The sequence below is a fragment of the Onychostruthus taczanowskii genome, unplaced genomic scaffold (genome assembly GCF_017590055.1).
Source record: "Onychostruthus taczanowskii isolate IOZ18803 unplaced genomic scaffold, ASM1759005v1 scaffold257, whole genome shotgun sequence".
In the NCBI taxonomy this organism is placed as follows: domain Eukaryota; kingdom Metazoa; phylum Chordata; class Aves; order Passeriformes; family Passeridae; genus Onychostruthus; species Onychostruthus taczanowskii.
The window spans coordinates 145,184-172,031 of record NW_024499873.1 but is presented as its reverse complement, the minus strand read 5'-3'; the positions used below and the strand labels follow the sequence as shown (position 1 = coordinate 172,031).

General features: G+C 50.3%; 2 protein-coding genes across 2 annotated transcripts; both read left to right on the top strand.

Moving 5' to 3' along the window:
* Positions 1-3,671: 3,671 nt before the first annotated feature.
* Positions 3,672-5,707, top strand: LOC121337217 (gastrula zinc finger protein XlCGF49.1-like). Its single transcript, XM_041407169.1, has 3 exons — positions 3,672-3,764; positions 4,190-4,268; positions 4,457-5,707. The coding sequence occupies exons 2-3, from the start codon at positions 4,217-4,219 to the stop codon at positions 5,209-5,211; spliced, it is 807 nt and encodes a 268-aa protein (XP_041263103.1). The 5' UTR covers positions 3,672-3,764; positions 4,190-4,216; the 3' UTR covers positions 5,212-5,707.
* A 6,541-nt stretch (positions 5,708-12,248) lies between these two features.
* Positions 12,249-26,848, top strand: LOC121337216 (spermatogenesis-associated protein 16-like). Its single transcript, XM_041407168.1, has 11 exons — positions 12,249-12,287; positions 13,372-13,836; positions 14,887-15,032; positions 15,731-15,820; positions 16,202-16,286; positions 18,688-18,835; positions 19,211-19,351; positions 19,585-19,697; positions 22,371-22,535; positions 23,900-23,977; positions 26,642-26,848. Exons 1-11 carry the CDS (start codon positions 12,249-12,251, stop codon positions 26,846-26,848), a joined length of 1,677 nt encoding a protein of 558 aa, XP_041263102.1.

The following is a 26,848-nucleotide window of genomic DNA, read 5'->3' as shown; positions in this document are numbered from 1 at the left end:
AAAAAGGATAGGACACGACCAAATCCCTCCATCTTGCCTCTTGAACCCCCATTCTAAAACCCCAAAAATTCTAGTTTTTCATCCTGTGACAAATTAACTATTATTCTACTTAAACTCTTGTGGCTTGTACATCTTCATACAAAGCTGGTAATTTTTTCCATGGGTTAAAATCGAAGGCACAGGTGTCTTTGTGCCAAGGTCTCTGAGCCCTCTGCCAGGGTCTTGAGTCCTCCAGGGCAGTCAGAGGAACATCCTGGGCTCTGACGCCCCTCTCCAGGCTGCTGAGGGGTGGATGGCAGCGCTCCCCCCTCTCTGGGCTCCCCACTTTGGGCTCCTGGGGGACACAGGGCTCTGCTCCTCCAGGCTGCCTCTGCCTCTGCCGGCAGCTGCCACCGCCACCCCCAATGTCCCCCCAAGGGGCCTTTTCCACTCAGCCTTGCACTTCTTCATTCTCCCCCCCAAAACATCCCCCCCCAAAAAACCCAACCCAGGGACCCCCCGGGATATCTGGGCTGAGCTCCCCCCCTCCCTGATCTCCTGCGGGATGGGGGGCGATGATCCCACAGGTGGGGGCTGTGAATTCAGGGAGGGCTCGACCGCGTGCTTCCCTCTGGTTTCCTTCATCCGCCTTTGTCCCTCCTCTTTTTCCTCTTCCATCCCTTCTCTTCCTCCTCCTCCCTAAGCCCACCTCCTTCTCCTACTTCCATCCCTTCTGGCTCTCCTCCTTCATCCCTCCATTCCCTCCCTCCTCCTCCTCCCCCAGCAGCAGCGACCCCGTCGCTGCCCCGTTCCCGGAGCCCTCGCAGCCGCGGCAGGAGCAGGGATGGAGCCGGGACAGCTCGGCACGGGCAGCGCAGGGCTCTCGGCTGCTCCCAGCGCAGAGGCAGCCTGGGGAACCCGGCCCGGGCAAAAGGAGAGGCAAACTGGGAGAACTGGGGGCCCAACACCCAAACTGGGGCTGGCTGGGGACCCTGCCTGGGCACTGCCAGCCCTTGGGGCTCCTCTCAGCACATCCGGGAGCGGGGAACGCACAGAGGGCTGGGGGACCCCAGCAGTGGCAGCACTGGCAGGGACTGGTTTATACTGGGGCAACTGGGATTGACTGGGAATGACTGTGAGCATGCTGAGGGCAACTGGCATATACTGGGAGTCTCTGTGACCTTACTGGGGGGACTGGAACCACACTGGGAAAAATGGGGACCATGCTGGGGACAACTGGGACCCCATGCTGGGGGTAACTGGGAGCAAGTGGGAGTGACTGGGTGAACACTGAGGACAACTGGGCATGACTGGGACCATGCTGGGAGGGACTGGAATAATCTATGGAGTGCCTGGGAGTATAGTGAGGGCAACTGGCATCACACTGGGAGCAACAGGGAGTGACTGGAACCATGCTGAGGGCAACTGGGATCACAGTGGGAGCAGCTAGGCCTATGCTGGGAGTGACTGGCATCATGCTGGATCATACTGGCAGCAACTGGGACTGCACTCAGGGTGACTGGGAGTGGCTGTGAGCAGCTGGGATCAGGCTGGAAGCAACTCAGGGCAACTGGGAGTGACTGCGAACATGCTGGGAGCAACTGGGACACACTGGAAGACACTGAAACCACAGTGGGAGCAACTGGAACCACACTGGATGATAATGGGAACAGCCATGCCCATACTGGTGTCATCCTGGGATCCTGCAGGAACTGTCTGGCATCGTACTGGGAGTGACTGGAAAGGTGCTGGCTGTGACTGGAACCATACTGGAAGCAACTGGGAGCAACTGGGCCCACACTGGGAGTGAGAGGGAGTCACTCTGAGCATGACTGGAATCATACTGGGAGTATCTGGGACTGACTGGGGTCATACTGGGAGTGACTAGAACCATACTGGGAGTGACTACTGGTCTTGCTGGGGTCATTCTGGGAGCCACTGGGAACACACTTTGGGCCAGAAACTGGGATCATGCTGGAGGTAACTGGGAGTAACTGGGAAAGATGGGGATCATTCTGAGCTAATGAGAACTGTACTAGGCCAGCTGGGATATACTGGGAGTGTCTGTGACCATACTGGGAGAACTGGAACTACACTGGGACAGCTGGCACCACGCTGGGGGCAACTGGGAGCGAGTGGGACCATGCTGAGAGGTACTGGGACTATTCTAGGGGCAACTGGGATCGTACTGGAAGGAACTGAGAACAGCTGGAACTATACTGGAGGCAACTGGGATCATACTGGGATCAGTGGGAGCAGCTGTGAGCAACTGGAATCATGCTGAAAGCACGAGGGAGGAAGTGGGAGTGACTGGGAGCATGCTGGGGGTGACTAGGATGTACTGGGAGAGACTGGGAGTCACAGGGATCATGCTGGAGACTTCTGGGGTCATGCTGGCATTGACAGAGAGCAACTGGGATCACACTGGGGGCCACTGGCATCATACTGGGAGTGGAGTTAGACCACAAGTGACCAGGATCATACTGGGAGTGACTGGGATCATACTGGGAGTGACTGGGATCATACCAGGAGTGACTGGGATCATACTGGGAGTAACTAGGAACATACCGAGAGTCACTGGGATCATACCAGGAGTGACTGGGATCATACCAGGAGTCACTGGGATCATACCGGGAGCAGCTACAATCGTACTGGGATCATAGTGGGTGTGACTGGTCCCTGACTGGGGGTACTGGGAGCTACCAGGCACATGCTGGGAACCGACTGGCACCCACTGGGAGGAACTGGGAGCAGCTGGGAGTGACAGGAGGTGAGCACCAGCTGCAGCTCCGCGGCTCGGCCCCGTGCCGGCCCCGCTCCTTGTGCCGGCTCTGGCCGTGCCGAGATCCCGGCTCGGCCCCGCTCCTTGTGCCGGCTCTGGCCGTGCCGAGATCCCGGCTCGGCTCCGCCCGGCCCCGCTCGCTGCGGCGGCGCTGGAAGGGGATCCCATCCGGGATCCACGGACTCCAACTGGGGGAACCCCGGGCCGCAGGGACAGGAGAACTGGGGGGACACGGAGATTTGGGGACTGGGGGATCACGGGGCAAGGGAAGGGGGAACGGGAGAGCTGGGAACAGGGTTTGGGGGCTCCAGGATTGAGAAAAGGGGAGGCTGGGGTGGCCAGAGGTGGGACGGGCTGGGTTAAGGGGGTTCCCGTGTCCAAGAAAGGGAGCTCCAAGGCTCCCCGGTGTCCCCATTCCCAGCAAAAGGTGGGAAACCCCGGGACGGCTGGGAACAGGGGTCCCGAGTGTCTTCAGTGTTGAGGAGAGGAGGGGCTGGGCGCTGGGAAAGGCAAGAATAGGGGCCATGGGTGCTCGGGGTGAAGAAGGGGCCTCTGGGGGCTGGGATGGCCGGGAAGGGGGTGCGGGGGGCAACGGGGGGATGGCGGCGCCCAGGAATGGGGGTTCAGGGGCCCCGCGGTGCTCCGGGATGGGCGATCAAAGAGTCCCCGTGCCGGGGGTCCCCCTCACCCCGCACCGCTCCCGGGGCCCCAGCACTGCAGCCATCGCGCTGCTCCTCCTCACTCCCAGCATGATCCCAGTACAGCCCAGTCCCTCCCACTCCTGGCATCCCCCCCAGCCCTCTCTGCCTTCCGACCCGTCCTGGCTCCATCCCTGCCGATCCCGCGGGCTGCGAGGGCTCCGAGACTGAAGGAGGAGGAGGAGGGAGGGAGGAAGAGGCGGAGCGGCAGCAGGAAGCGGCAGCAGCAGAGGACGGCAGGAATCGCGGGGATCCGGCGCTGCCTGAGCTCGCCGCACTCCGGGAGCATCGCCCCCATCCCGCAGGTGCCCGCGGAGGTTCCCCCCTGTCCCAGCTGATGGGGGTCCCTCTTGCATTGGGGGTACCCCTTCTACTCGGTCCCGCCCTCCCCAGGCTGCTGGGGGTCCCAGGAATCCGAAAAGTTCCCCCTTTTCCACCCCGTCATTTAAGGATGCCGGGGGCTTTGGGCTCCCTTTTTGCCCAAAACCCCCAGCATCCCTAAGTGGGGAGATGGCAAAGGGGGGAGATTTTTGGGTTCCTGGGACTTCCAGCAGCCTGGGAGAGGAGGAATCCCAGAACCCCAAAACTGAGAGACCAGAGATGGGGAACTTCTGGGAGGCTTTTTTAGAGCAGACTTTTATGGACATACAATGCTGACATCTAGAGATGAAGTTGGGCAGGGGGAACCGCCTAACCCAAGTGTTCATCACTTGTTTTCCCTGCAAACCAGGATTTCCTATTCCCAACCCTTGGCTGGATGGAGGAAGAGGCTGTGAGGAAGAGGCAGATGCCCCTGGACGCCCAGGCAGGTGAGGAAGAAGTCACTGCCCCTTTCCCCCTCTCTCCTGCTCTTATCTCCCAGCCCAGCATCCACCTCAGCTGCAGGACAGCCCCACTTCCAATGCTGTCCTGCTGGGGATGTACTGAGGGGGATCACTGTCCCCTTCCCTCTGCCACGGAGGCAAATGCCATCCTCTCTTTGTCCTTCCTCCCCCAGACAGGGATCTGAGGATGGAGACCAGGGAGGACAAATCCCCACAGCAGAACCTCGTGGAAGAGGCTGTTTTGAGTGACTCTACAGCACAGGAATCCGATGGGGAGGAAAATCCCCAGAGATCCTGCAGGAGGGGAGGCTGCAAACCCATCCCAGGGTGCTCCAAGGAGGAAAGACCCACCCTGAGCGAGGAAGGTGGACAGAGCTTCAGCCAGAGCTTGGGCCTCGTGGTCTCTGAGCAGCTCAGTGATGGGGAGAAGCCCCACAAGTGCTTGGAGTGTGGGAAGAGCTTCAGCTGGAGGTCCCGCCTGATCCGCCACCAGATGATCCACACTGGGGAGAGGCCCTACGAGTGTCCCGAGTGTGGGAAGGGCTTCAGAGACAGCCCCCAGCTTACCATCCACCATCGCATCCACACTGGGGAACGGCCCTTCGAGTGTTGGGAATGTGGCCAGAACTTCAGCCGGAGCTCCCACCTGACCTCCCACCAGAAGATCCACACAGGGGAGAGGCCCTACGAGTGTTCCGAGTGTGGGAAATCATTTCAGACCAGCTCCCTTCTCCTCATACACCTGCGGATTCACACAGAGGAGAGGCCCTTCCGCTGCCCTGACTGCAGGAAGGGCTTCAAGCACAGCTCCCACCTCATCAGGCACCGGCGCATCCACACCGGGGAAAGGCCCTACGAGTGCCCCGAGTGTGGGAAGAGGTTCAGGACCAGCTCAGTCTTGAATCAACACCAATGGAGACACCGGTAAGGGAAGCCCTGACTGCTGGAAGAGCTTTGTGCACTGCTCCAACTTCCTCTCCCATCAGAGGACCCTCGTTGCAGAGAGCCCTGGTGACCCACATTCCCAATAATCCAAGTTGGGAAGACACCTGGCTGGTGGTCTCTACATCATCCCGGATCCCTATGGGCACCTGACTGAATGCTGGGGCAGGAACATCCTTTGGGTCTCAGACTGATAATGGCAATTCCTTGGGAAGAGCTGATTTTTTTCCTTGTCTTGGTTTGAAATTCAGGTGTCTGCTAAGGAAGGCAGGAGCCCTCCTTGGACTGGAAAATGTAAACCCCCTCCCTCTGAATTATTAGAATTGTGAAATCAAGGGGCTCTCAAGCAAAGATATAGGAATAGGCATAACAGTTCTTTACTAATGTGTATAATAAAGCAAACAACAACAACACCTACGGCATTAACAGAGGCTTTGCTGCACAAACCCACAGGGGCCCGTGATCCTGGTGCCCCAGCAGGGCTCGGGGAGCTCCAAGCTGGGTTGGCAAGATCCATCAGCAGGCAGGGGGTGTGGGGTGTGAAAAACACGTTCAGTCTCTTGTGAAAATTTAAAAAGTGTAATAAAGGACAATGGGAGACAAGGACCACAGAGCAGAGGTGCATCTTGGGAGATACCCCTTAAATACCTTTTCCCTTACATCAGCCCTTTGCCTATTCATACACCCTTATGCATAGTAAACTTTTCTCCAAACTAGTTTACATGTTCCAAGAACTGTTCAGTATATCTCTTCCTTGGATCTGCCTTTTTAGAGCATAAGCATTCAGTGGTTGTGGTTTTAGTCCTTTTTTATCATCATCTGTGGTTTTTGGACCTTGGCCCACACTGCTGGAGTGTGTGGGTGCTGATAGTTGGCATATCTGTACAGGTGTCCTCCTGTGTTTATTATGTTAGGAACATGAGTCCACAAACATCAGAGGTTTATGTCCAAAAAGGAGACAGAGGAGTCCTTTTACTTTGTTTGAATAAAGGGAGAGGCCATGGGGCATTCCCCTGGGGTCTCTCCAATTTTTGGAGGATGCAGCCTCCTTTTTATCCTAATTTCCTTTCTCTCCCCATTGGCTGAGGTACTTGAGAAGTACAGACTTGCTGAAACACCTGATACCAGAGATTTCCCTCTAATGTATAACCCTCCCTTTTAATTTTTAATTCTTATGGAATTTAGGGTTTTCCCCCAGTGTTTCTTTCATCTTTCAATATCCAGTTTCATTTACTAGCAAACCTACAGTTTATTTGTAAAAGCAAAATATCTTTTTTCATTCATCAATCAGTGGAACCCTTCCCATTGTTTCTTTTATCTCTCAGTGCTAGTTTTATCTAGCAGCAGACCCACAGCTTGGTTTTAAAGACAAATCTGTCATTCCTCTCATACTGACTTGCAACGAAGAACCTGTGACCATCTTAGACCATAGCCTAAGACTATTTATAAGACTATGCTTGCTGTCTTATAAATCTCATGGCCTCTGAGACTGATGTTATCTAAGCAATAAATGGTTCTTAGTCTGCTCGTGGTCCCTGACATGATGGCAGCCACACAGAGTGCTTCCCCAGGAGCTCTGAAGCTGCCTGCAGGTCCCTGAGCTCTTGGTCCCCTTGGCCACGGCAGTCGTGTGCCCCGGAGAGCTCTGTGAGGACACGGGCTGTCCTCGTGGCACTGGGGCTGTGTCCTTGCAGCCCTGGAGACGTTGGGCACTGTGACACTGCTGTCCTTCCCTGGCACTGCCTGCACAGCCCAGGCTGCCTGCAGGGAGAGACCTGGGCTCTGGGAAGGACAGATCTCCCGTCCCAGGGACCAGGGTCAGGCCTTGGCCCTTCTGCTCCATCAACAAAGGTTTGCTCAGCACCAGAGCCCCCTGCCCAGTGCCTCTGCCTGCTGCAACCACAGCCCCAACCCTGAGGAGGCCCTGGGGATGCTCCATCAGAACAGGCAATGCTCCACCACACTTTGTGTTTTTCTTCTCACTTGGATTTCTTGGGGGACTGCTGCTCTCTCCTCTCAGCATCTGAGGATCCTGGACTCAGAACACCAAATACACCCCAGGGCTCATTCGAGCAAAGAAAGGCCTAAAGAGTCATTATCCTCCCCTTTGCCAAGTCCTCAACGCTTGTACAGCTAATTGGAGAGGGTTGAGGACCGGAGATGAAGGCTCCAGTGCCCACTTTGGAGAGGTGGTGACAGCACTGTGCAGCTGACACTGATCCAGGCTATGCTAAGGAGATCATGCCCATGGAAAAACAGTTCCTCAGCACGGGATGGACAACTGTGCCCATCCCCTCAGCCCCAGCCCTTCTCTCAGGGGCCACCTGGGCCCTGCCTCGCCGTCTGTGACACGAGAGTTGGGCACTGAGTTTTGTAGTGATGTTACAGCTCCTTTGCATCAACTTCCACCTCCTTTCACCCTAGACCCTGGCTGTGAACAGGCATGGAAGGGTTTCTGCTACTTATGTAAAAAAAAGAAATTATATTATTTTTTTAATTATAAAAATTATTGTAAAAGTAATAGCAACAAGAATAGATCTCTGCCAAAAAAAAAAAAAAACCAACAAAAAACCAAAAAACAAAAAACCAAAAACAAACAAACCCTAAACCAAACCAACACAATCAAAAACAAATAAGTTAAAAAACAGAAACCCAAACCTCCACCCAGCTCCAGAGGTGGAACATGATAAACAGTACAACACAACTCTCACAGCCTCCACCACCTCTGCAGACGGTGCCTGCTTGGGCAGGGAGGTGCTGTGAGGGCCAGGTCAGCCTCCTGCCCTGCCCAGGTGAAAAATGTGTATTTTATTATTGGCTTTTCACAAATATTAAAATGAATATTATATGTGTTATGTTAGAAAGTTATGCTGTATTAATCCTTTTAAGTAGTGTGTTAAATATAGTTTTAGGCTATAACATAATATTAAAATAGAAACTATGTGATGTAAGATACTTTTCTAACTAGCTCAAGGAATGGATAGGATAATCAAGAAATTATTTCCATAGAGATAACAGCAACAAGACACTAAAATCCAAAAGAGAAAAATTATTGCCTCCTTATCAGGAAGAACCAGGCTTCTTCTACCTCCTTTCAGCCTCCATGGAGCCAAACCATGATTTACAAGATGAGATGGGAAGTTGACAATAACCAGAAAACACCCTTTGTTTGAAAGGAATGTTTGCATCATGTATGAGATATATGAATATGCAACAGGCCATTGCTTTTAAGAGTTAATCCTTTGTTAGTGAGCCATGCCTTTTTGAGGAAAGCATCTAACGTTCATAATTCTTTACTTTTTTTATTGTCCTTTATTGTCCTAACTCTGCTTGTCCAAGTTCTTATTGCTTTAATTTGTATTACTATCTTTATAACCATTTTATTACTATTAAACTTTTAAAATTTGAAAACAAGTGATTGGTGTTTTTCACACCAGGGACCCCTCAGAGCCCCACAGGTCCCAGCCCCACGGAGGTTGACAGCTTCCCCCCAAGATGCTGCGTTCAGTTCTGACCCAGCACTAAGAAATCCAAAACCAAAAATGAAATCTGATTACAAAATCTTGCAAAATCCCATCCCAGAACATTATGTTATAAAATCACAAGTATTAACAGAAGCTGAGAAAGCCAACAACGTTAGAAAATGATGTTACAGGTGAGTAATGCAATGGCTGGCTCTCACATTTAATGAGCAAATATTAAATATATGTTAAGAGGGGCTAGACGTGTAAAGGGCAGGATACCCATTTTGTAGAAGAGCACATGGTGATTGAATCCTTTGCTTCCGGTGCTGTATTATTTTGTTTATGCAGTCTTCTGTTGTGTTTTTGATAAGGTTTCAATAAGGCTTCTAAATTTTTGAAAGTGAGAATCATTTCTCACAACAACCTTCAAGCACTTGGACTAGAAGAGCTCAGGCAATAAATTTAATTGGAATGAACCCTTTCTTTCTAACATGTGAGCAATTCCATGAAATTTCCAAAACCAGTGAAAGAGGGACCCCCAGCAGCAGAGGCTTCACACGAAGCAATGACATAGGGCAGGACAAGCAGCTGCCAAAATTATAACTTCTCCATTGCAATGAAGGATTTATTTTAATTTTACTGTAGCTGCTATTAATAAAGTGCAAGATTTAAGAGTCTTGAAAAATAAAAATAAAAAAATAAATAATGAAAGGCCTCCACTATACCAAAAAGACAAACCTCATTTTTCTTTACTGTCATGATGCTCCTGAAAAAAACATCAAATCATCCTGCAAGTTCAGAGGTACAAAAGAAATCTGACTTGAGTTTCTCCACCAAACCACAGGAGGGTTTGCCCAGCTGGCCATTTAGAATAGGAACAAATTAACCTGTATTTTCTAAGATATTTCTCATGGTCATCCTCCATTTTTGTAAGGCAGATTGCACCAAAGACCTATTATATTCTTGCTGGGAAGAAAGATGCTTTGAGTTATTTAAACTTTGAGGTGCATTTAAAAATTACTTTCACTAAAGTCAGATACTCCTAGGCTTGAAGGCAAGGCATAAATAGTCACTTGCCTGCAATAATTGCAGAAAGAACACATTGAAATGCCTTTTCACATGAAAAACTAAAAAAATCTTAAATCTACTTCTGCACAACACCAGCCAGAGACCAGATGAGAGCTGTTACCAGTTCTGAGTTTGCTTTTCAAAGCCATTGACCCCCAAGCCTGGGTTTAACTTCGGCAGAGTTGTGTCCAGCACAAGGATGTGTTTGGACCTGGGTCACATCCCTTCAGCAGCAGCCCCTGACTTCACAGTGACAGCTGCTGCTCCCGCTGGTCCTTGTGGCCTTTTGAAGCACAAGCCCAGCCCAGCCCAGCCCAGCTGCAGGTGAAGCCCAGGAGGAGAAGGAGGGATTGGTTTGGAAGCTCCTGGGTGCCCTCAGTGGGGCTGGAGCCACCCTCACCTTGCCAGCAGCTGTGGGGCAGGAGCGGTGCCCGATGTGCTCCACGGGTGTTCAGGGTGGGGAAGGGCAGCTGGGCTGGGGCAGGGCTCTCCAACTGCCCTGGATGTGGAACTGGAGCCCAGCAACCGCCAGAACGGCCGATGGAGCCCCGGCAGGTGAGTGGGGAAGGGGCAGCTCCCCCTGTGCCGGGCCCAGAGGGGGCCTGGGGGGGCTTGGGCTGTCCCGTGGGGAATGGTTCCCTTTGGGAACACCAGGGCATTCCTGGGGGGCTGCTCTGGAGCTGGCAGCAGTTTTGGTGCTGGCCCTGGGGCTGCTGGCCATGCCAGGGAACTGGGACTGCTGGCCATGCCAGGGAACTGGGACTGCTGGCCATGCCAGGAATTGGGGCTGCTGGCCATGCCAGGGAACTGGGGCTGCTGGCCATGCCAGGGAACTCGGACTGCTGGCCATGCCAGGGAACTGGGACTGCTGGCCATGCCAGGAATTGGGGCTGCTGGCCATGCCAGGGAACTGGGGCTGCTGGCCATGCCAGGGAACTCGGACTGCTGGCCATGCCAGGGAACTGGGACTGCTGGCCATGCCAGGAATTGGGGCTGCTGGCCATGCCAGGGAACTGGGGCTGCTGGCCATGCCAGGGAACTCGGACTGCTGGCCATGCCAGGGAACTGGGACTGCTGGCCATGCCAGGAATTGGGGCTGCTGGCCATGCCAGGGAACTGGGACTGCTGGCCATGTCAGGGAATTAGAGCTGCTGGCCATACCAGGGAACTGGGACTGCTGGCCATGCCAGGGAACTGGGGCTGCTGGCCATGCCAGGAACTGGGGCTGCTGGCCATGCCAGCGGACTGGGACTGCTGGCCATGCCAGGAATTGGGGCTGCTGGCCATGCCAGGGAACTGGGGCTGCTGGCCATGCCAGGGAACTCGGACTGCTGGCCATGCCAGGGAACTGGGACTGCTGGCCATGCCAGGAATTGGGGCTGCTGGCCATGCCAGGGAACTGGGGCTGCTGGCCATGCCAGGGAACTGGGACTGCTGGCCATGTCAGGGAATTAGAGCTGCTGGCCATACCAGGGAACTGGAGCTGCTGGCCATGCCAGGGAACTGGGGCTGCTGGCCATGCCAGGAACTGGGGCTGCTGGCCATGCCAGGGAACTGGGACTGCTGGCCATGCCAGGAACTGGGGCTGCTGGCCATGCCAGGGAACTGGGACTGCTGGCCATGCCAGGGAACTGGGACTGCTGGCCATGCCAGGAACTGGGGCTGCTGGCCATGCCAGGGAACTGGAGCTGCTGGCCATGCCAGGGAACTGGGGCTGCTGGCCATGCCAGGGCACACCCACATCTCCCATCACTGCGGGCACTAAGGAGGGCACATCTTTTCCTTGCATTCCCAGCACCCCAGTTTACAGCCCAGCCCCAGCACTGCCCAGACACCGCCATGGGTTTCTCCCTGTCCCCTCCCAGATGATTCCTTGTGGCCCAGAGGAGCCCACAGGAGGGATCAGAGAGTGCTGGGGGGGCCTGGAGCATTTCTGCTGTGGGAAAGGCTGCAAGAGCTGGCACCTCTCTGCCTGAAGAAGGCTCAGGAGAAACCTTAGAGCTTCTTCCAGCCCCTGGAGGGACTCAGGGAGAGCTGGGAAGGGACTTTGGACAAGGACCTGCAGGGACAGCACAAGGGGAATGGATTCCAACCGACAAAGGGCAGGGTTCAACTGGACCTTGGGAAGAAATTCTTGCCTGGAGGAGGAACAGTGAGGAGGGTGGAGAGGCCATGGCACAGGTTGCCCACAGCAAACAGAGTTGTCCTGGAAGTGTTCAAGGCCAGGTGGAATGGGGCTCAGAACAAATTCCCTTCTGGTGCTCTCATCAAGTAAGGCGTCTTCCAGCAGCTTCTGTTTGTTCCATTTGCAAAGGCCAGGGCTGAAAGGATTCCCAAGGAGGGGAGGAAGAGCTGAGCAGGAATTCCTGAGCTGGGATAGGCTGGAAAAACATTGAGGACCAAGGTCCTCAGGGACAGCCATGCAAACCTGAGTGTGCTCATCCCTGTGTTCTTCCAGGAGCTTGGACTGAGCCAGCAGTTCCCTTCCCAGATGCTTCTTCAACAGGAACCTTCCTCAAGAGCCCCTGAGGTGAGTCCAGCTGTGCTGAGCTGGCTCAAGACCCTTTTGAAATGGGAATTCCCTAAGGGGAAGAGAACTGCAGGAACCCTGCAAGGGAGAAGCTGCTTGGCCATGGCTCTCCTGTGTGTCCCTGAGTGGGGTTCATTTCTCTGTGCCTGATTTCTGGATCCCCATTTTAACCCCAAAAGAGACTTCTTTCCTCTGTTCCATCAGTTTAACAACATTGGTGGTGAACACGAACAAATAGAACAGGAACCTGCTCTCTGATGTGTTACTTAATTTCAGTGTAATCACAGTAATACGTGTCCTAAGCACAAGCAAAGTGCTCAGAGTAGAAATAGATTTCATATGTTTAAGCAGATTCTGAAATTGGTTCTCCATGAATGAACACCCGTTCTTGCTGGGATCAGAAGAGGCACCTCAGATGGTACTTTGGAATAGGACACAATACCTGCCCTCCTCTTAGCAGGATAAAGCACAGAAGGAACATTAGATCTCCACTCCAGACTATGAAAAGACATTTTTTCCCCTGACACTTGCATTTTATGTAATTCTACATTTTTTTCTTCATCCAGTTTAATTTAATAAGATGTTCCAAACACATTTATCCCAATGCATCCAGTAAAGTTAAAAGAATGGAAGGGAACTAATTTTAACACATTGCCCCTTCATGACATCTTGTTTGGTGCTAAAATCCATGGCAAAGCATTGTCAGAAATCATTTCTGGGAACAAAACAACGTTCTCCTGGGACATTTGGCAAAGGCAAGCTGTGACAAGCACAAGGGGGAATGGCTTTAAGCTGAAAGAGATTTAGATTGGACATGAGGAAGAAACTCTTGGCTGTGAGGGTGCTGAGGCCCTGGCACAGGGTGCCCAGAGCAGCTGTGGCTGCCCCTGGATCCCTGGCAGTGTCCAAGGCCAGGCTGGACAGGCTTGGAGCAGCCTGGGATAGCAGAAGTGTCCCTGCCCATGGCAAAGAGCTGGAATGAGATGACCTTTGAGGTCCCTTCCAACCCAAACCATTCTGGGATTCTCTGAAATGACTTTAAATCCCACGATTCTCCCCTCACCTCCCACTCCCTCTCCTGCAGGCGTGGCAGGAGGCAAAAGAACCCAAAGAACAACCCCCGAGCGGCACAGACAGAGCCAGCCGTAAGCGGAAAGCCGGAAGCCTTGGCGATGTGTTGGGGACAAAAGCAGAAGCGCCAGCAGCAGAGAGTGGCACAGGGACATTCCCAAGCCCTCTGCTCCACATCCCTCTCTCCAGACTCTGGGAAATAGAAGCGGAGTTGATCTGCGCCGATGAGGTGGACACCGAGTTCGAGTCCGGCGAGCGGGTGGCGCCTGCAGTGCCACCAGTGGTGCCAGCAGCAATGCCAGCAGCAATGCCACCAGCAGGGCCACCAGCAGCAGCTCAGACTCCTGCCCAAGGCCCAGGGGACAGCTGGTGGCACCACGCTGGCGCGGGGCTGCGGGCAGCCCTGCGGGATGGCAGCGCTCGGTGCCGGCAGCACGATTTCGCGGTGGCCGCCGCCAAGTTCTCCACGGCTCTGGAGGTACGGGGCTGAAGGGCTGTGACCCCACAGTGGGTGTGACCCCTGCACAGCACGGCCAGGGCTGTGCCCGCACTCCCTGGGGCAGGAATCGTGAAGGGAACCAGGGGTACCAACCTGCAGTGCCTGGGGTGGGAGAGAAATGCTGAGATGTGATTTTGCCTGGAATCTGAAAATTGGGAGTTGTAAATAAACCACAGGAGGGGGGAAGTGTTGGACTGAACCAAAGAATGTCAGGTAATTTTCTACCTTTCTCCAAGTTCTTAAGTGTATTGATGTGTAGAGGAAATTCAAATCCCACAGAGTTAAAAAAATGCTCCTCTCTTTAATCTTAGCTCTATCAGCAACAAATGTCCTTTCAAAAACTAGGGAGTTTTCACTCCGCCCCAGCTAATGCTTTCTCTCCACTCTGACTCCAATACCATCAGCCAGGCACTTGAAACTCTGAGAAAAGGACTGCACTTTTTTTTTAGCACTGTTCTGCCAAACTTCATTCAAAAGCATTTGTCAAATATTAGGGCTTTCCAGTTCACGGGCAAATATCCTATTCTTTTTTTTTTTTTCTACAATATTGGAGTAATTTTTAAGCAATAAATATTATAGCAGTCAGTGAGTAAAATGATAAATTGTCACCCCTTTTAAGTGCTTTTTTGCCCCCTATGTTCTGAAATGAGCTGTGGTAGGAACAGCACCACAGGTCACTTAAGAAGAAAGGAGGATTTGTCTCCTCCTGAGAGGAAAGGCTGGTGAATGGACATACCAGGAAAATCGATGAGGGAATTCATCCCTGGGATTGCGGACAGACTGATTGGGACATCACAGAACTGAAGGGCTGGCACTTCTCAGCAGCCTCGAAATCCAACTCTCAGAAACAAAAATCCCAGAATGTCCCTGACATTCTTTCCTCTGTACTGATTTTTGTAATGCTGACTTTAGTTAAAGCCAGAGTCTATTAAACCTCAGTTTTCTCCACTGATCAGTCACAAAAAGCGCTTCCACCCAGCAAATGGTGTATTCTAATATTTGGAAATCGTGGTTTTGTTTCATGTGCAGCTTTGCAGTAAAGGCTTTGCTCTAGAGGATCCCTTGAAGTCCTCTCCAGATGATATTTCCAGGCTTGCCAGCTGGATCGAGTCAAAGCTTGTCATCTGCTACTTAAAACTGGGGCAGCCTGGCGTTGCCCTGCATCATTCCCACAGGTAAGAGGAAACAAAGATTGGATTCACTGCTCAGACTGAAATCCAAAATGAAACAAAAATTAGGAATGAATGTTGTGCAGGAAGAATCAGCCTAACAGTGAGAAAAGAGGAATCAAAAGAACACACCTTACACATGGAGCTGGTGCTTAGGTCGGACTAATGGCATCTGTTGAAGAGTCTGACACACAGGCCAGGGTTTGCCCAGGCTGCACCTATGCCTTGTACAGAGAATATTTCAAAATATCTCAGGTTCACCTTGTGATACATTCCAAGTGCACAGTGCTTCCAGGGAGATGGGCCAGACACCTGCTGCTCCTGTTTGGGCAGCTGGGGGTTAACAAGAACTTGTGCTGTGGCAGTTTTGCTTCTGATACCTACATGCCAAAGGCAAGAGAGAATATTATCCCTGAAGCATTTTTTCTAGAGCAATACATAAACCCCTAATGAAATTGCATTTAGGATAAAACCACAATGAAATTAACCTTTAAGTAATATTTTTGGTAATGTTTTCTTCATCAATCACAGCTGGAGAGACAGGGAGAGGGAGACAGAGAGTTCACCTGACATTTGAGATGTAGCACTGAGTTATAGAGCAGAAGTGCATATGGAGTCTACCTCAGTCACCACTTGATTCTTAGGAGCTTTAGTGGTGTAAGAAATCCCAGCCTAACCTTGTCCACCCCTCTTCTCTCCCCAAGGAGCATCATTCAGAACCCCTCTCACTTCTGCAATCACCTGCGCCAGGCTGCCTGCTTTCGGTGCCTGCACAGATACTCGGAGGCTGCCAGGTACTTCTGCTGCTCAGAGAGCTCCTCTGCATCCCTTCCCTTGCAGCTCTCATCAGTGACACATCCCCCAGGAGCCAGGCTTTGCCCTAATCCGTGGCAGCTTTGCAGTGGCTTTGTGTGTGTGACCTCAGGGGTAGCAGAGCCCCAGTCCTCCCAGCTGCTGTAAGGAACAATCCCAGCTGTGGCCCTAAATGACAACCGAGGCTGCTGGCTGGCAGGGAGTTCAGGGAGCTGAAAATGCGTTTGCTGATGCTTGTCTGAAAGCTGGACAAGGACGGGGAGCTCTGTGTAACCTTTGGTATAAAGCTCACCTGCACTCTTTGAACAGCACCTGCTTCCAGAGCCCCTCGCCTGAGTGCCCACTCCTGTCTCTGTCCCCAGGAGCGCCATGGTGGCACAGTGTCTGTACGTGCTGGCCGAGGGCGCGCGGCCGGACACCAGTGACCTCCTGCAGCTCTACTGGCAGGTAACAGCAGGGAGGGACAGGCCGAGGGGCAGAGCCCCGAGGAGGGACAGGACTGCGGGCAGCTCTTCAAAATGCGCTTCATTGTATACGAAATGCTGCTTATGGCATACAAACTGCGCTTTATTGTATACGAAATGCAGTTTATTGTATACAAACTGTGCTTTATTGTATACGAAATGCAGTTTATTGTATACTAACTGTGCTTTATTGTATACGAAATGCAGTTTATTGTATACGAAATGCTGCTTATGGCATACAAAATGTGCTTTATTGTATACGAAATGCTGCTTATGGCATACAAACTGCTGCTTATTGTATACAAACTGCAGTTTATAGTATATAAAATGCACTTTATTGTATAAAAAATGCAGTTTATTGTATACGAAATGCTCCTTATGGTGTACAAACTGCACTTTATTGTACACAAACTGCAGTTTACAGTATACAAAATGCACTTTATTGTATACAAAATGCTGCTTATGGTATACAAAATGCTGCTTATTGTATACAAACTGCGCTTTATTATACACAAACTGCAGTTTACAGTATACAAAATGTTGTTTATTGTATACAAACTGCACTTTATTGTATACAAACTGCAGTTTACAGTATGCAAAGTGTTGTTTATTGTATACAAAATGCTGCTTATTGTATACAAAATGCACCTTATTGTATACAAACTGCAGTTTACAGTATACAAAATGCAGTTTATTGTACACAAAATGCAGTTTATTGTATATGAAATGCTGCTTATGGTATACAAACTGCACTTTATCGTACACAAACTGCAGTTTATAGTATACAAAATGCACTTTATTGTATACAAAATGCTGTTTATTGTATACAAACTGTGCTTTATTGTATACAAACTGCAGTTTACAGTATACAAACTGCACTTTATTGTATACAAAATGTATACAAAATTAATACATTGTTTATTGTATACAAAATGCAATTTATTGTATACAACATGCTGCTTATTGCATACTAACTGCTGTTTATTGTATACAAAATGCAGTTTATAGCATACAAAATGTTGTTTATTGTATACAAAATGCTGCTTATTGTATACAAACTGCACTTTATTGTATACAAACTGCAGTTTACAGTATACAAAGTGCAGTTTACAGTATACAAAATGCACTTCATTGTATACAAAATGCAGTTTGTTGCACACAAACTGCAGTTTATAGTATAGAAATGCTGTTTATTGCATACTAATTGCAGTTTATTGTATTAAAAATGCTGCTTATTGCATACAAACTGCACTTTATTCTACACAAACTGCTGTTTATTGTACACAAAATGCAGTTTATTGTATCCAAGATGTTACAGCAGTCACGGGGTGTGGCTGACAGAGCCTGCACCTACAGCTGTCAGCTCCAGCTGCAGACAAGCCTGAAGACCCTTCAGTTTTGGTTATGTTGCATTATATATTCTTCTTTGCTAAGCATCTTAATAGATAACAAGCAATCTATCCCTTTACTTTTACCTCTAACCTACCATAACTACTGTCATTACCATATTATGGTCAATACTATCCAACCACATGGGTTAGTATGGTACAGTTTAAGCTTAAGGTTGCTTTTCAGTTTTCTTGCAGTGGAAAATTCTTAGACCTTTTTTCTACTTGTCACATGGACATGTCTTGTTTGCCTGTGGTATCTTTCTGCTTGGTAAAGACATCCTTTTGTTTGTGGTCAGCTTATCCCTTGCTCTAAGTCATAAAACCTCTTTCCATCTCGACATAACCTTTGCTTTCTTTCTTGTCCAGCAAGACCAGCTCAGCAAACCTCAATTTACACATTTGTTGTTCTTCTAGATCAAAACTTGCTTCCATCTCTATTCCATTCTCAGGTTCTACATTCAGAGACCTTTCTGCCAAGCACACATATCTGTGAGACTTTCTTGTGGAACTTCCATCCTTCCCAGCAGGGAGGGGCCCCCAAGGATGGCTGAGGAACCCCAACTCCTGGCCCTGCACAGGGCCATTCCCAAGGGTCACACCCTGTGCCTGAGGGTGATGTCCAGCTGCTCCTGGAGCTCCATCAGGCCTGGAGCTGTGACCCCTTCCCCAGGGAGCCTGTTCCAGTGCCCGACCACCCTCTGGGGGAAGAGCCTGTCCCTACGTCCAACCCAAACCTCCCCTGACACAACAACTCTGATACGGCTGATGAAGGCGTTTTTTTCGCAAATCTTCCTGATGTGACTTTCAGACAGCATGGAATAATTTTTTCTCTCCATCTGAAAAAGTTTCTCTTGTCCTTGTCTCCTCCTTGAAGATGGAGTTTCATGGAGTATCCTTCCAAACCACCTAGCTGTTTGGGTTTTTTTGTTTTGTTTTTTTTTTTAACTAGCCTCTACCCAGCATGAAATTTATAATTTCTCTGCCCTTTTTTAGGCTATGACTCAAGAAGCCCTCAGTGGAGAAGTCTCTTTTTCTGCTCTGTACACACCTTTTGAGAAAGAGGACAAGGCTGACAAGATCAAGGAGGCCAACAAAACCTTTGCAGAGAAGTACCCTGACTACGTGCAGCACATATTTACAGGTAACAGCAGGTTTCAGCTGCCCTTAAGCACTGTGGACTGGGTTTGTGCAGCTGAATTCAAAAGAGTTGGAGAGAGCTGGAGAGTTTGAGCTGCTTGGCCCTCAGACACTTCCACCACTGTGGGGAATTGGGCAGAGTATGCTTTATCTCAGGCATCAGCAAAATTTGAGTTGTTGATGCAAAAGGCTGCAGAGCCCTAAGATTCAAAGCCCAGTGAGGGCTAGATGTGTTGGTTTTGTCGTCTGAGTTTTGGGAAGGTTTCTGGAGACCATTTCACTCCTTCTTAGACTTCTCGTATTTTTCTCCCAAAAAGTAACTTCTCTTACAGCCAAAAAGAAATATAACAGTGGAAATTATTTTCCTTTCCCTGTGCAGATCCTCATGGAATTCACCTGTTGCCAGAGGAGGCTGAATCTCATCCTGGCCAGCAGTACTTACTGACTCTGGGCTTCAGGAACAAAGAGACTGGAAAAACTGTGGAGAAGCTTGTAACCCAAAAACTGCCAGTCTTTCCAGGTGTGCTAAGTTGCTCAAGAATTGCCCTGGCCCGGGGGTGACCCCCACAATCCTTACTAAATGAGGGGGTGAGGGGTGTCTCGAGACCCATTTCCAGCCCTGACGGCGCAGGCAGCTCTTCCCAGCCCCTTCACTCCTCCTCCAGTTCACCCAACATCCTTCCAGATCCCCTAAAATGGATCTGAAATGGAGATGAAACACAGCCTCTGTGGTTCTGTGATTTCACTTCCTAGGCCAGAAAATAACTTTCAGTCCCAGCATGGAGGAAGAAGCAGAAACATTTTGGCAGAACACCGGGCAAAGGATAATGGCAGCCATGGCTTTTATAGGAAGCTCCAAGATAAAGGTGAGTATCCCATTTCCTTTTCTGGTGTGTGGTGTGTGGGAAGAACATGTGCTTTTGGGGGGTAACTCCTGCTGCTCCTGCTCCTGCAGTGTCCAGAAATGCTCCGTGAATTGCATTAGGAACAAAGGTCTGGTGGGTTCAGACTCTTTTAAAAACCAGTCCTAATGGCTTAACAGCAACCACAGCTTCTTGGAAGTCCCTCTGCATGCAATTTCCTCCCATCTTTATTGCCTGTGATATCATACCCCTGCTGCACACAACCACCAACACAGTTCCTCACTCTTCTTTCATACCCACAGTAGACTGCACCTCCCACCCCGAGCTCCATCAGGAGTTCATCACTGCTTCTTGAAGCATTTCTAGTGACTGAGATCCAGATCTCTACTGAGTGAAGGTGTGAAGTAACCTTCTCGTGTGCCAGATGATGGTGGTTACCTCTGCTCCACCCCTTCTTCCATAATGGGCACAGCTTTTAGCACTGGGGCTGACAATTAGCACAAGTGTCAACAACCAAATTTACACATAGACGAGTCTGTTTCCAGGCAATTCTTCAATTATTCTGCTGAGCAAAGAAACATGAGCTGGAGATCTGGGGAAGCTCAGACTCCTTTCCTTGTAGCAGCAGTGAGCACTGGAGCTTGTGTGCAGGGCTTGGCCAAAAGCATCCACACTGGCCTGAGGGAAGTGGAGGCGATGGAGGGCAGACAGCCCTGAGGAAACACAGCTGCTTCTTTGTAGTACTTTCCTGAAGCCCTTTCCTCTTGGCTCTGGATGACCAAAAGCCCCAGCTCCTGATGTGCAGAGTAATGCAAATGGTAGCTCTGGGAGAGGGGAGGATCTGTTCCCTTCAAAGCTACAACTACAAACAGTCTGGGTTGGATACTTGCAACACAATAAAATCCTGGTCTTTCTGAAAGTCCCAGAAGAACTGCCATTTTAAAATTTTTTGACGCCCCCCAATTCTCTCTTTGTTTTTGGAGGTGAGATTCCTCTATTGCAACTATTACAGTCTCAAAAGAGTAAAAGGAGGAGAAGGAACTTTGAAATCAGGGAGGTTTTGCACTCCCCATGGCTCCCCTCTTCTATAAATGAATTTGGAGGAATAGGACCACACAGTTCAAGCAGAGATAAGCAGAGTGGTCTGGTTTTCAGGGCACAGGGAAAAGAAACTCATCCTGTCAGAGATGAGAGCAGAGTGCTGCTACAGTCCCCACTGTAGGAATTTACAGTGTTCCCACACAGCAGTATTTTCTATCAGCTTTACACCTCCCCTCTGACATTCAAATATTCTTGCTGAAACCCAAGTGCACTCCCAGAAAACCCAGGTGAAACCCCAGCACCAGGTAAGGCAGCAGCCAAGTGACCTTTTCTCCAAGGAGGCTGGCACAGCAGCCCCGTGGCTTAGGCAAGGGCTTCCCTGGTGCCATCTCCAGAGCAGCAAGGACAGGGAACTGGGCTGAACTGGGGGCCTGTGGGCTCATATCCAGCCCCAGGGATCACTGTGAGAGCTGCCACAGAGAGGAGGAAAGCCCCAGGAGAGAAAAGAGAGTCGCTGGGTTGGAAAAAACAGCTGCCAGGTCCATGTCCATTGTCAGGGGAAACATATTCCCTTTCCCTTCAGTTTTCAGAGCATTCAGTGATCCCAGCAAGTTGGAACCTCTGACCCAAGGAGCAGAGGGCAGTGCCATTTCTGCCTGGGAGCAGAGATGGGCACAGAGCCAGAGCTGCTGTGCTGCTGGGGAATGGCCTCTCTTTATGGCCCTGACAGAGACTGGGCCACTTTTATTTATTTTAAAGTCTTCCACAACTGTCTTCAAGCTGCAAACATGATTCCACCTTATGCCCATCACACGTAAGCTAAATTAAAAATGGCCAAACTTCAGCTACACACTCATGCCTTACAAGCTACTTGGAGAGGAAAAAAAATATCTTTGGGGTTTAACAGAACAAACATTTCTTTCTGCTGTTCTCTTCCTCATTTGAAGATACAAACGTGCAATCCAGCTTCTTGTTCTGCTCAGGCTGGTTTTGACCAAACCAGCTCAGTGCTAAACCCAAGCTGATCAAAACCATGACAACTCTTCAGAGAAGTCAATTCTGCCCACTTTGTTTTGCAGCCACCCAGCCTGAAGTTCATGACATCATTTATACACACGTGGCTCTGGCTAAGCTGGGGAAGCTGGAACATGCTTCAGGTGTGCCGTGTTCCTGGCTGCCTGGTGCCCAGAGACCACCCCTGCAGGCTTCACTTCATCCAGGCTCTGTCTTTCAAACCATGGGCTGCCCTGTCTGCACCCAAACCATGAGCTGATGCCCTGCATGCCTCTCCCCTGAGACTGGAAAAGCCACCCAGGAAAGTCAGGAGACGTTCAGGAGGGGCTGATGGAAAAGCCAATTCCAAAGGAGAAAACTGTTTGTCTTTGTTATCTGCTGTCTCCCCTTCCCATCTATCATGACATCTTTGTTTTCCTAGTCCTACTGGAGAGCTCGTGGCAAGAAATTCTTCTTGTTGCCTCTCTGAAGCCTGTCCCAGCAGCAGGGCCCAAAAGGTGCTGGCTGGCACGGAGCAGGAGCAGGAGAACACCAAGGAGAAGCCTGGAGGCACAGGACTCCGAGGACCAGCGTGTTCCCTGTGCCTCTCCTCTCACCTCCTCTCTTTCCCTGGGTCCACAGGATGAGCGTGGCCCCTGTGCACGGGCCATTGAGCAGTTCCACCATGCCAGCCTGCTCAGCCACCTGCAGAGAGGGGAGGAACAGGTCCAGGTGATGGCCCAGGCCATGGCTGAGCTGGCCACCATTCCCTACCTGCAGAGAGTCGCTCAGGAGGATGACAAGCTGGTAGGTTTTGATTTCCAACACTTGTTTTGGCCTCTGCAGGCTGAGACAGAGCAGGAAGGGTCAGGGCAGAGTTCTGTACTTCCCACCCTTGTGGGAAATGGATTTGTAGAGAATTCTTAACGTTTGATAGAAGGTTTACATAGAAAAAACAGAATAAAGGTTTTTAAAATGCTTCTCAGTTACCCCATCTCTGGGTCAGAAAATAATTTAATCCAACACACCCTGTGCTCTGGAAGTCCTTTGTCCAATGTGGGGACCTAAAAAAGTTCTCAAATCCTCCTTCAGTGCTTTGATAGGGCAGGAGCTGATCACATACAAGGGTCACTGACAGATCCACCAGGACTCACCTGTCAGTACTTATAGAAAATTCCTTCTCTGCTCCCAAAACCTCCCCAGATCAGTCTAGAAAAATGATTGCAATGATTCAGCTCTTGCTGCCTTGACACCTCTGACCTCAGAAGGCACCTGCAGCAAAACAGCCTGAATCAGGGTATAGCTGAGAAGGAGAAGGGGAAAGGAGGAAAAACTGATTTTCTGTGCTGGGTCTCAGCTCCAAATGCTCCCTGTCTCAGAACAAACCTGCCTGCCTGCTCCTAGTAATTTGTCAGGCTTGCTGCAGAGGTGCCCCAAGTCGGTGGAGGATCCCTGGGGCTGTTGAGAAGCACGGGCTGGGCCCTTGGCTGTCCCAGCCCAGCTCCAGCAGGGGCCAGCTCTGGGATGATTGCTGCAGCCACTGAGGCCAACAGCGATGGTATCCAAGAAAAGAGGAGGGGGAAATATCTCCTTCTTGCTGTGCATCAGTGGACAGATGGTGTGTCTCCTCCTCCCCTGAAGGGACACCTTTGGGTGAGCCCTGTGCCTTGAGCACATCCCAGGAATGCTGGTACCTGTAGTGCTAGTAGATCTTAATTCCTTGTGTAAAATGCTTGTGAAGAGACTCCAAAAGCTTCTGTTTGCATTTCCTTTAACTTAATCCAACATTTTGGAAGAGAATTGTTTAGAGTGTAGCAATAGCACGGGTCTCAAGTACCAGTTTTCCCCAGTTTGTTCCTAAACATTGATGCTAAGGGCAGCACACCCTGGACCCAACCCTTGCCTTTCTGTCTCTGAATTAGGAGTATTTGAACTATTTTCCAGGGGTTGGGAAGGTTGCAGGGTGCCAGGACCGCCCTGGAAGGGGACTACAGTATTTTAGATCCACAAGAATGCAAGGACTGAAGCAAAGATGAGTTGGCTGTGCTCACTGTGTGCAAGATGAGTCACAAAATCAGTGCCAAGGATTTGAATTAGGGTTTAATTTGTGTATTCAGAGAAATGATTTCTCAGTGAATTCCACACTGACTGGTTGTATCTTGGTGCCACAGCTGCAGTCACTGATGGCAGATGCCATGGACATCCTGGCAGGAAGAAGGGGAGAGCGTGTGTGGACCAAAATACAGAAGGTAACAGCCTGCAGCCAAGGGCAGGAGAGCAGCTTGCTCCTTGGGCAGGAAACGTCCCTGAGTGTGGTCTGTTCAAATGGCAGAAAAGGGAGGAGGTGTCAAATGAAGGCTGACCCCGTGCCTTGACCTCTGCCCGTGCTCAGGAGCAGCCCAGGGAGGGGTCTGTGGTTTGCCCGGCTGTCTGTGAGGGTCTGGCTGCATCCCTGCTGCACAAGTACCACTGCAGCTGATCTGCTGTACCAGAAACAATGCGGTGATGGCAGCAGCTGATGTGCCAGAGCAGCTCTTACTGGGGGGCTGGAGCCCACACCTATTCTCTAAATATGGAAAGCACAGGGCAGAGCATGGCAAAACACAGCTCCAGGTAGGAACATCATTCCTCTGCCGCTGCCTGCTGGCATCCCCAGCAGCACAGACACTGCTGGGTGGTCCTGAAGAGCTGCTGTAAATCCTGCTGCTGTTCTGGTTGGTGCTGGAATCCAGGGCACAGGGATATTTCTCTGCCTGTCCTGAGAAGTCCTGACCCCCAGAGGAACACTGCTTTTAACCTTTGTCCATGGAGAAAGCTTCCAGGACTTTGGGATGGATTGGAATCTATGAGTGTGTGAAATAGATAGTAGTGTATTTATCACAGGGTGAAAAACTTAAGAGTTTTGGGGTTTTAGTATGGAGGTAGATAGACGACAAGATGGAGGATTTTGGGCATTGTCTGATCTCCTTCTTGTTCTTCATCTCCTCCATTTTCTGCTGTGTTGGGAGCACAGGGTGATTGGTTAGAAAGAACTGCAATACAGATGTTGCGTGAACAAAAAAAAAATAGTTATTAGTAAAAAAGTAAAAGAATGTTCTAAGAGTTAATTGAACAAAATAGCTTTAAAAGACCTTAAATCTGTGTGTCTTGTGACTTTTGGTGCCTTCTCTTTGTACACTAAGTCTGAGATATAGGCGGTGTACCAAACATTTGATGAGAGAAAAAAAAACAACTTAAAGACCAAAAAAACCCAAAGCCCCATCCATCTCTCATTCCTGGCACAGAACTTTTTAGGTGCCTCCCCATCGAGGGGATCCACAAAGGAAGTTTCCACAGACTGGTGCCCCATGTGAGGATCGAACTCACAACCTTCAGATTAAGAGACTGACTCAGTAAAAGCCTCACTCCACATCCCACCCAGCACCTGGCACCCCTTTTCCTGCCTCTTTCTGCCATGTGTGCTCACGCAGACACCAACACTACCCCCAAAACAGAACAGGCACTTTTAATGGCAGAGGAAAGTCATGCAGACACTTGCATTTGGTCTCTGGCTGAAGAGTCCTGCGCACTCAGTGGCTGTGGTTAACAGGGCCAAGCCCTGCACTGGACCCCTGCCCTATGGGATCATCTTCTCCACGTGCTTTTGGCCAGTCCATGATTTCCCAGGCTTTTATTTCAACTTCTCCAAAACCAGGCTGCCACCAGGAGTCCTCTGTCTAATCCTCTGCGTGTTTCTACACCAAGCCCATCTCAGCAGAGCCAAGCCACGAGGCTCTCTGTGGCAGTGGGTCTCTTGGCAGCACAGGAACCAAAGCCCGGGCACGAGTGCCCACTGAGCTTCACCAGCACAGCACAAAACTCTTCCCATGGCGTCACACATGGTGCCATGTGTAGTCCATGCCCTGAACAGGTCCCCCTGCCAGCTCCATGGGCAGGAGGAGGAGAAGGCAAAGCTTCTCTCCCAGACTCTGTGCCCTTGGCACCTCAGGGCAGCAGATGGAACTGTGCATAAACTTCCCTGCTTGCCTCTCAAAACCACCCCCTCTTACCGACCCAAACCACCCCCCAACCAACCCAAAAACACCCCCCCAGTGACCCAAAGCAGGGCCAGAGCTTGTGGCATGGCTCCAGTCCAAGGCCAGGGCTGAGGAGCACCTCAAGGACAGCTCAGGATCAACACAAGAGGAAGCCACGCTTGGATTAATTCCCAGTCCTTTCTGGGGAAGAGGTTTTGCAGCGACTTCTGTGAGCCAGACAGGAGTTTGATGGGAGGATCCATGTTTACCCCTGAAAGAATTTCCTACCAAGGTTGTTGACATAGAAACCAAGGAAGAAAGAAGGATAAATAAGGGAAACCTGCAACTCTCTATTCCAATAAGCAGTTTGTTTGTCTCTTCTGACTATGAGTAAAGTGTAAACTTGGAAGTTTTTTAAGAATGTATAAAAAGCATGCACGCTAGAATAAAAACTGGGTCTGAAGCCTTCTGAAAATAGTGTGTGTTGTTTTGTATTGTCTCCATCTCAGCTACAACACCTTTACTCTGTGCTGTGCCTGAAGAAGCCACACTCCACCCAACGCCAGCAGAGCAGAGCAGGATTTTTGGGTTTTAATTATTTCAGCTTAAAATGCAACGGGCAGATGGATTCTTTAGCTCCTCTCACGATGCGTGGTGTGCATCTTGAGCAGAGCTCTGTTCCACAGCAACGAAGGAATTGAATCCAAACAGAAATGGAGAAAACAAAAATACTTACAAAGTCAGGCACCACAGCTGTAACCAGCTGTCCGAGCGAAGCCTTCGTGTATTTTTGTTTCTAATGATTTTCGGTTTGGAATTAAACTGATTGCAGCAGCTTTTAAAGTCTTTATGGAGGCAAATGGACTTGCTTGTGACAGCATTTCTTTCTAACTGCAGGTGGCACTAATTGAAGAGTTCCTGAGGGAAGGAGAAGAGCATTACTTAAGGACCTCACATGTGCAAATACCTGGAATGGAAAACATCAACTGGACTCCAAGGCGACAGAAATACCTGAGACTGGAAAATACAAACATGTTCATTCCCAACCCACGAAGCCTGGCCACAGGGCCAAAAAAGAGACGCATAGTTTTTGCAAAAAGTTGA

What these genes read in the sequence shown, in the direction of transcription:
- LOC121337217 (XM_041407169.1), top strand. Translation starts at nt 4,217, where the DNA reads ATGGAGGAAGAGGCTGTGAGGAAGAGGCAGATGCCCCTGGACGCCCAG. An exon ending in GCCCCTGGACGCCCAGGCAG is followed by an intron (nt 4,269 to 4,456) that starts GTGAGGAAGAAG and finishes TTCCTCCCCCAG; the next exon opens with ACAGGGATCTGAGGATGGAG.
- LOC121337216 (XM_041407168.1), top strand. Translation starts at nt 12,249, where the DNA reads ATGCTTCTTCAACAGGAACCTTCCTCAAGAGCCCCTGAG. An exon ending in AGTTCTCCACGGCTCTGGAG is followed by an intron (nt 13,837 to 14,886) that starts GTACGGGGCTGA and finishes TTTCATGTGCAG; the next exon opens with CTTTGCAGTAAAGGCTTTGC. An exon ending in CGTGCAGCACATATTTACAG is followed by an intron (nt 18,836 to 19,210) that starts GTAACAGCAGGT and finishes TTCCCTGTGCAG; the next exon opens with ATCCTCATGGAATTCACCTG.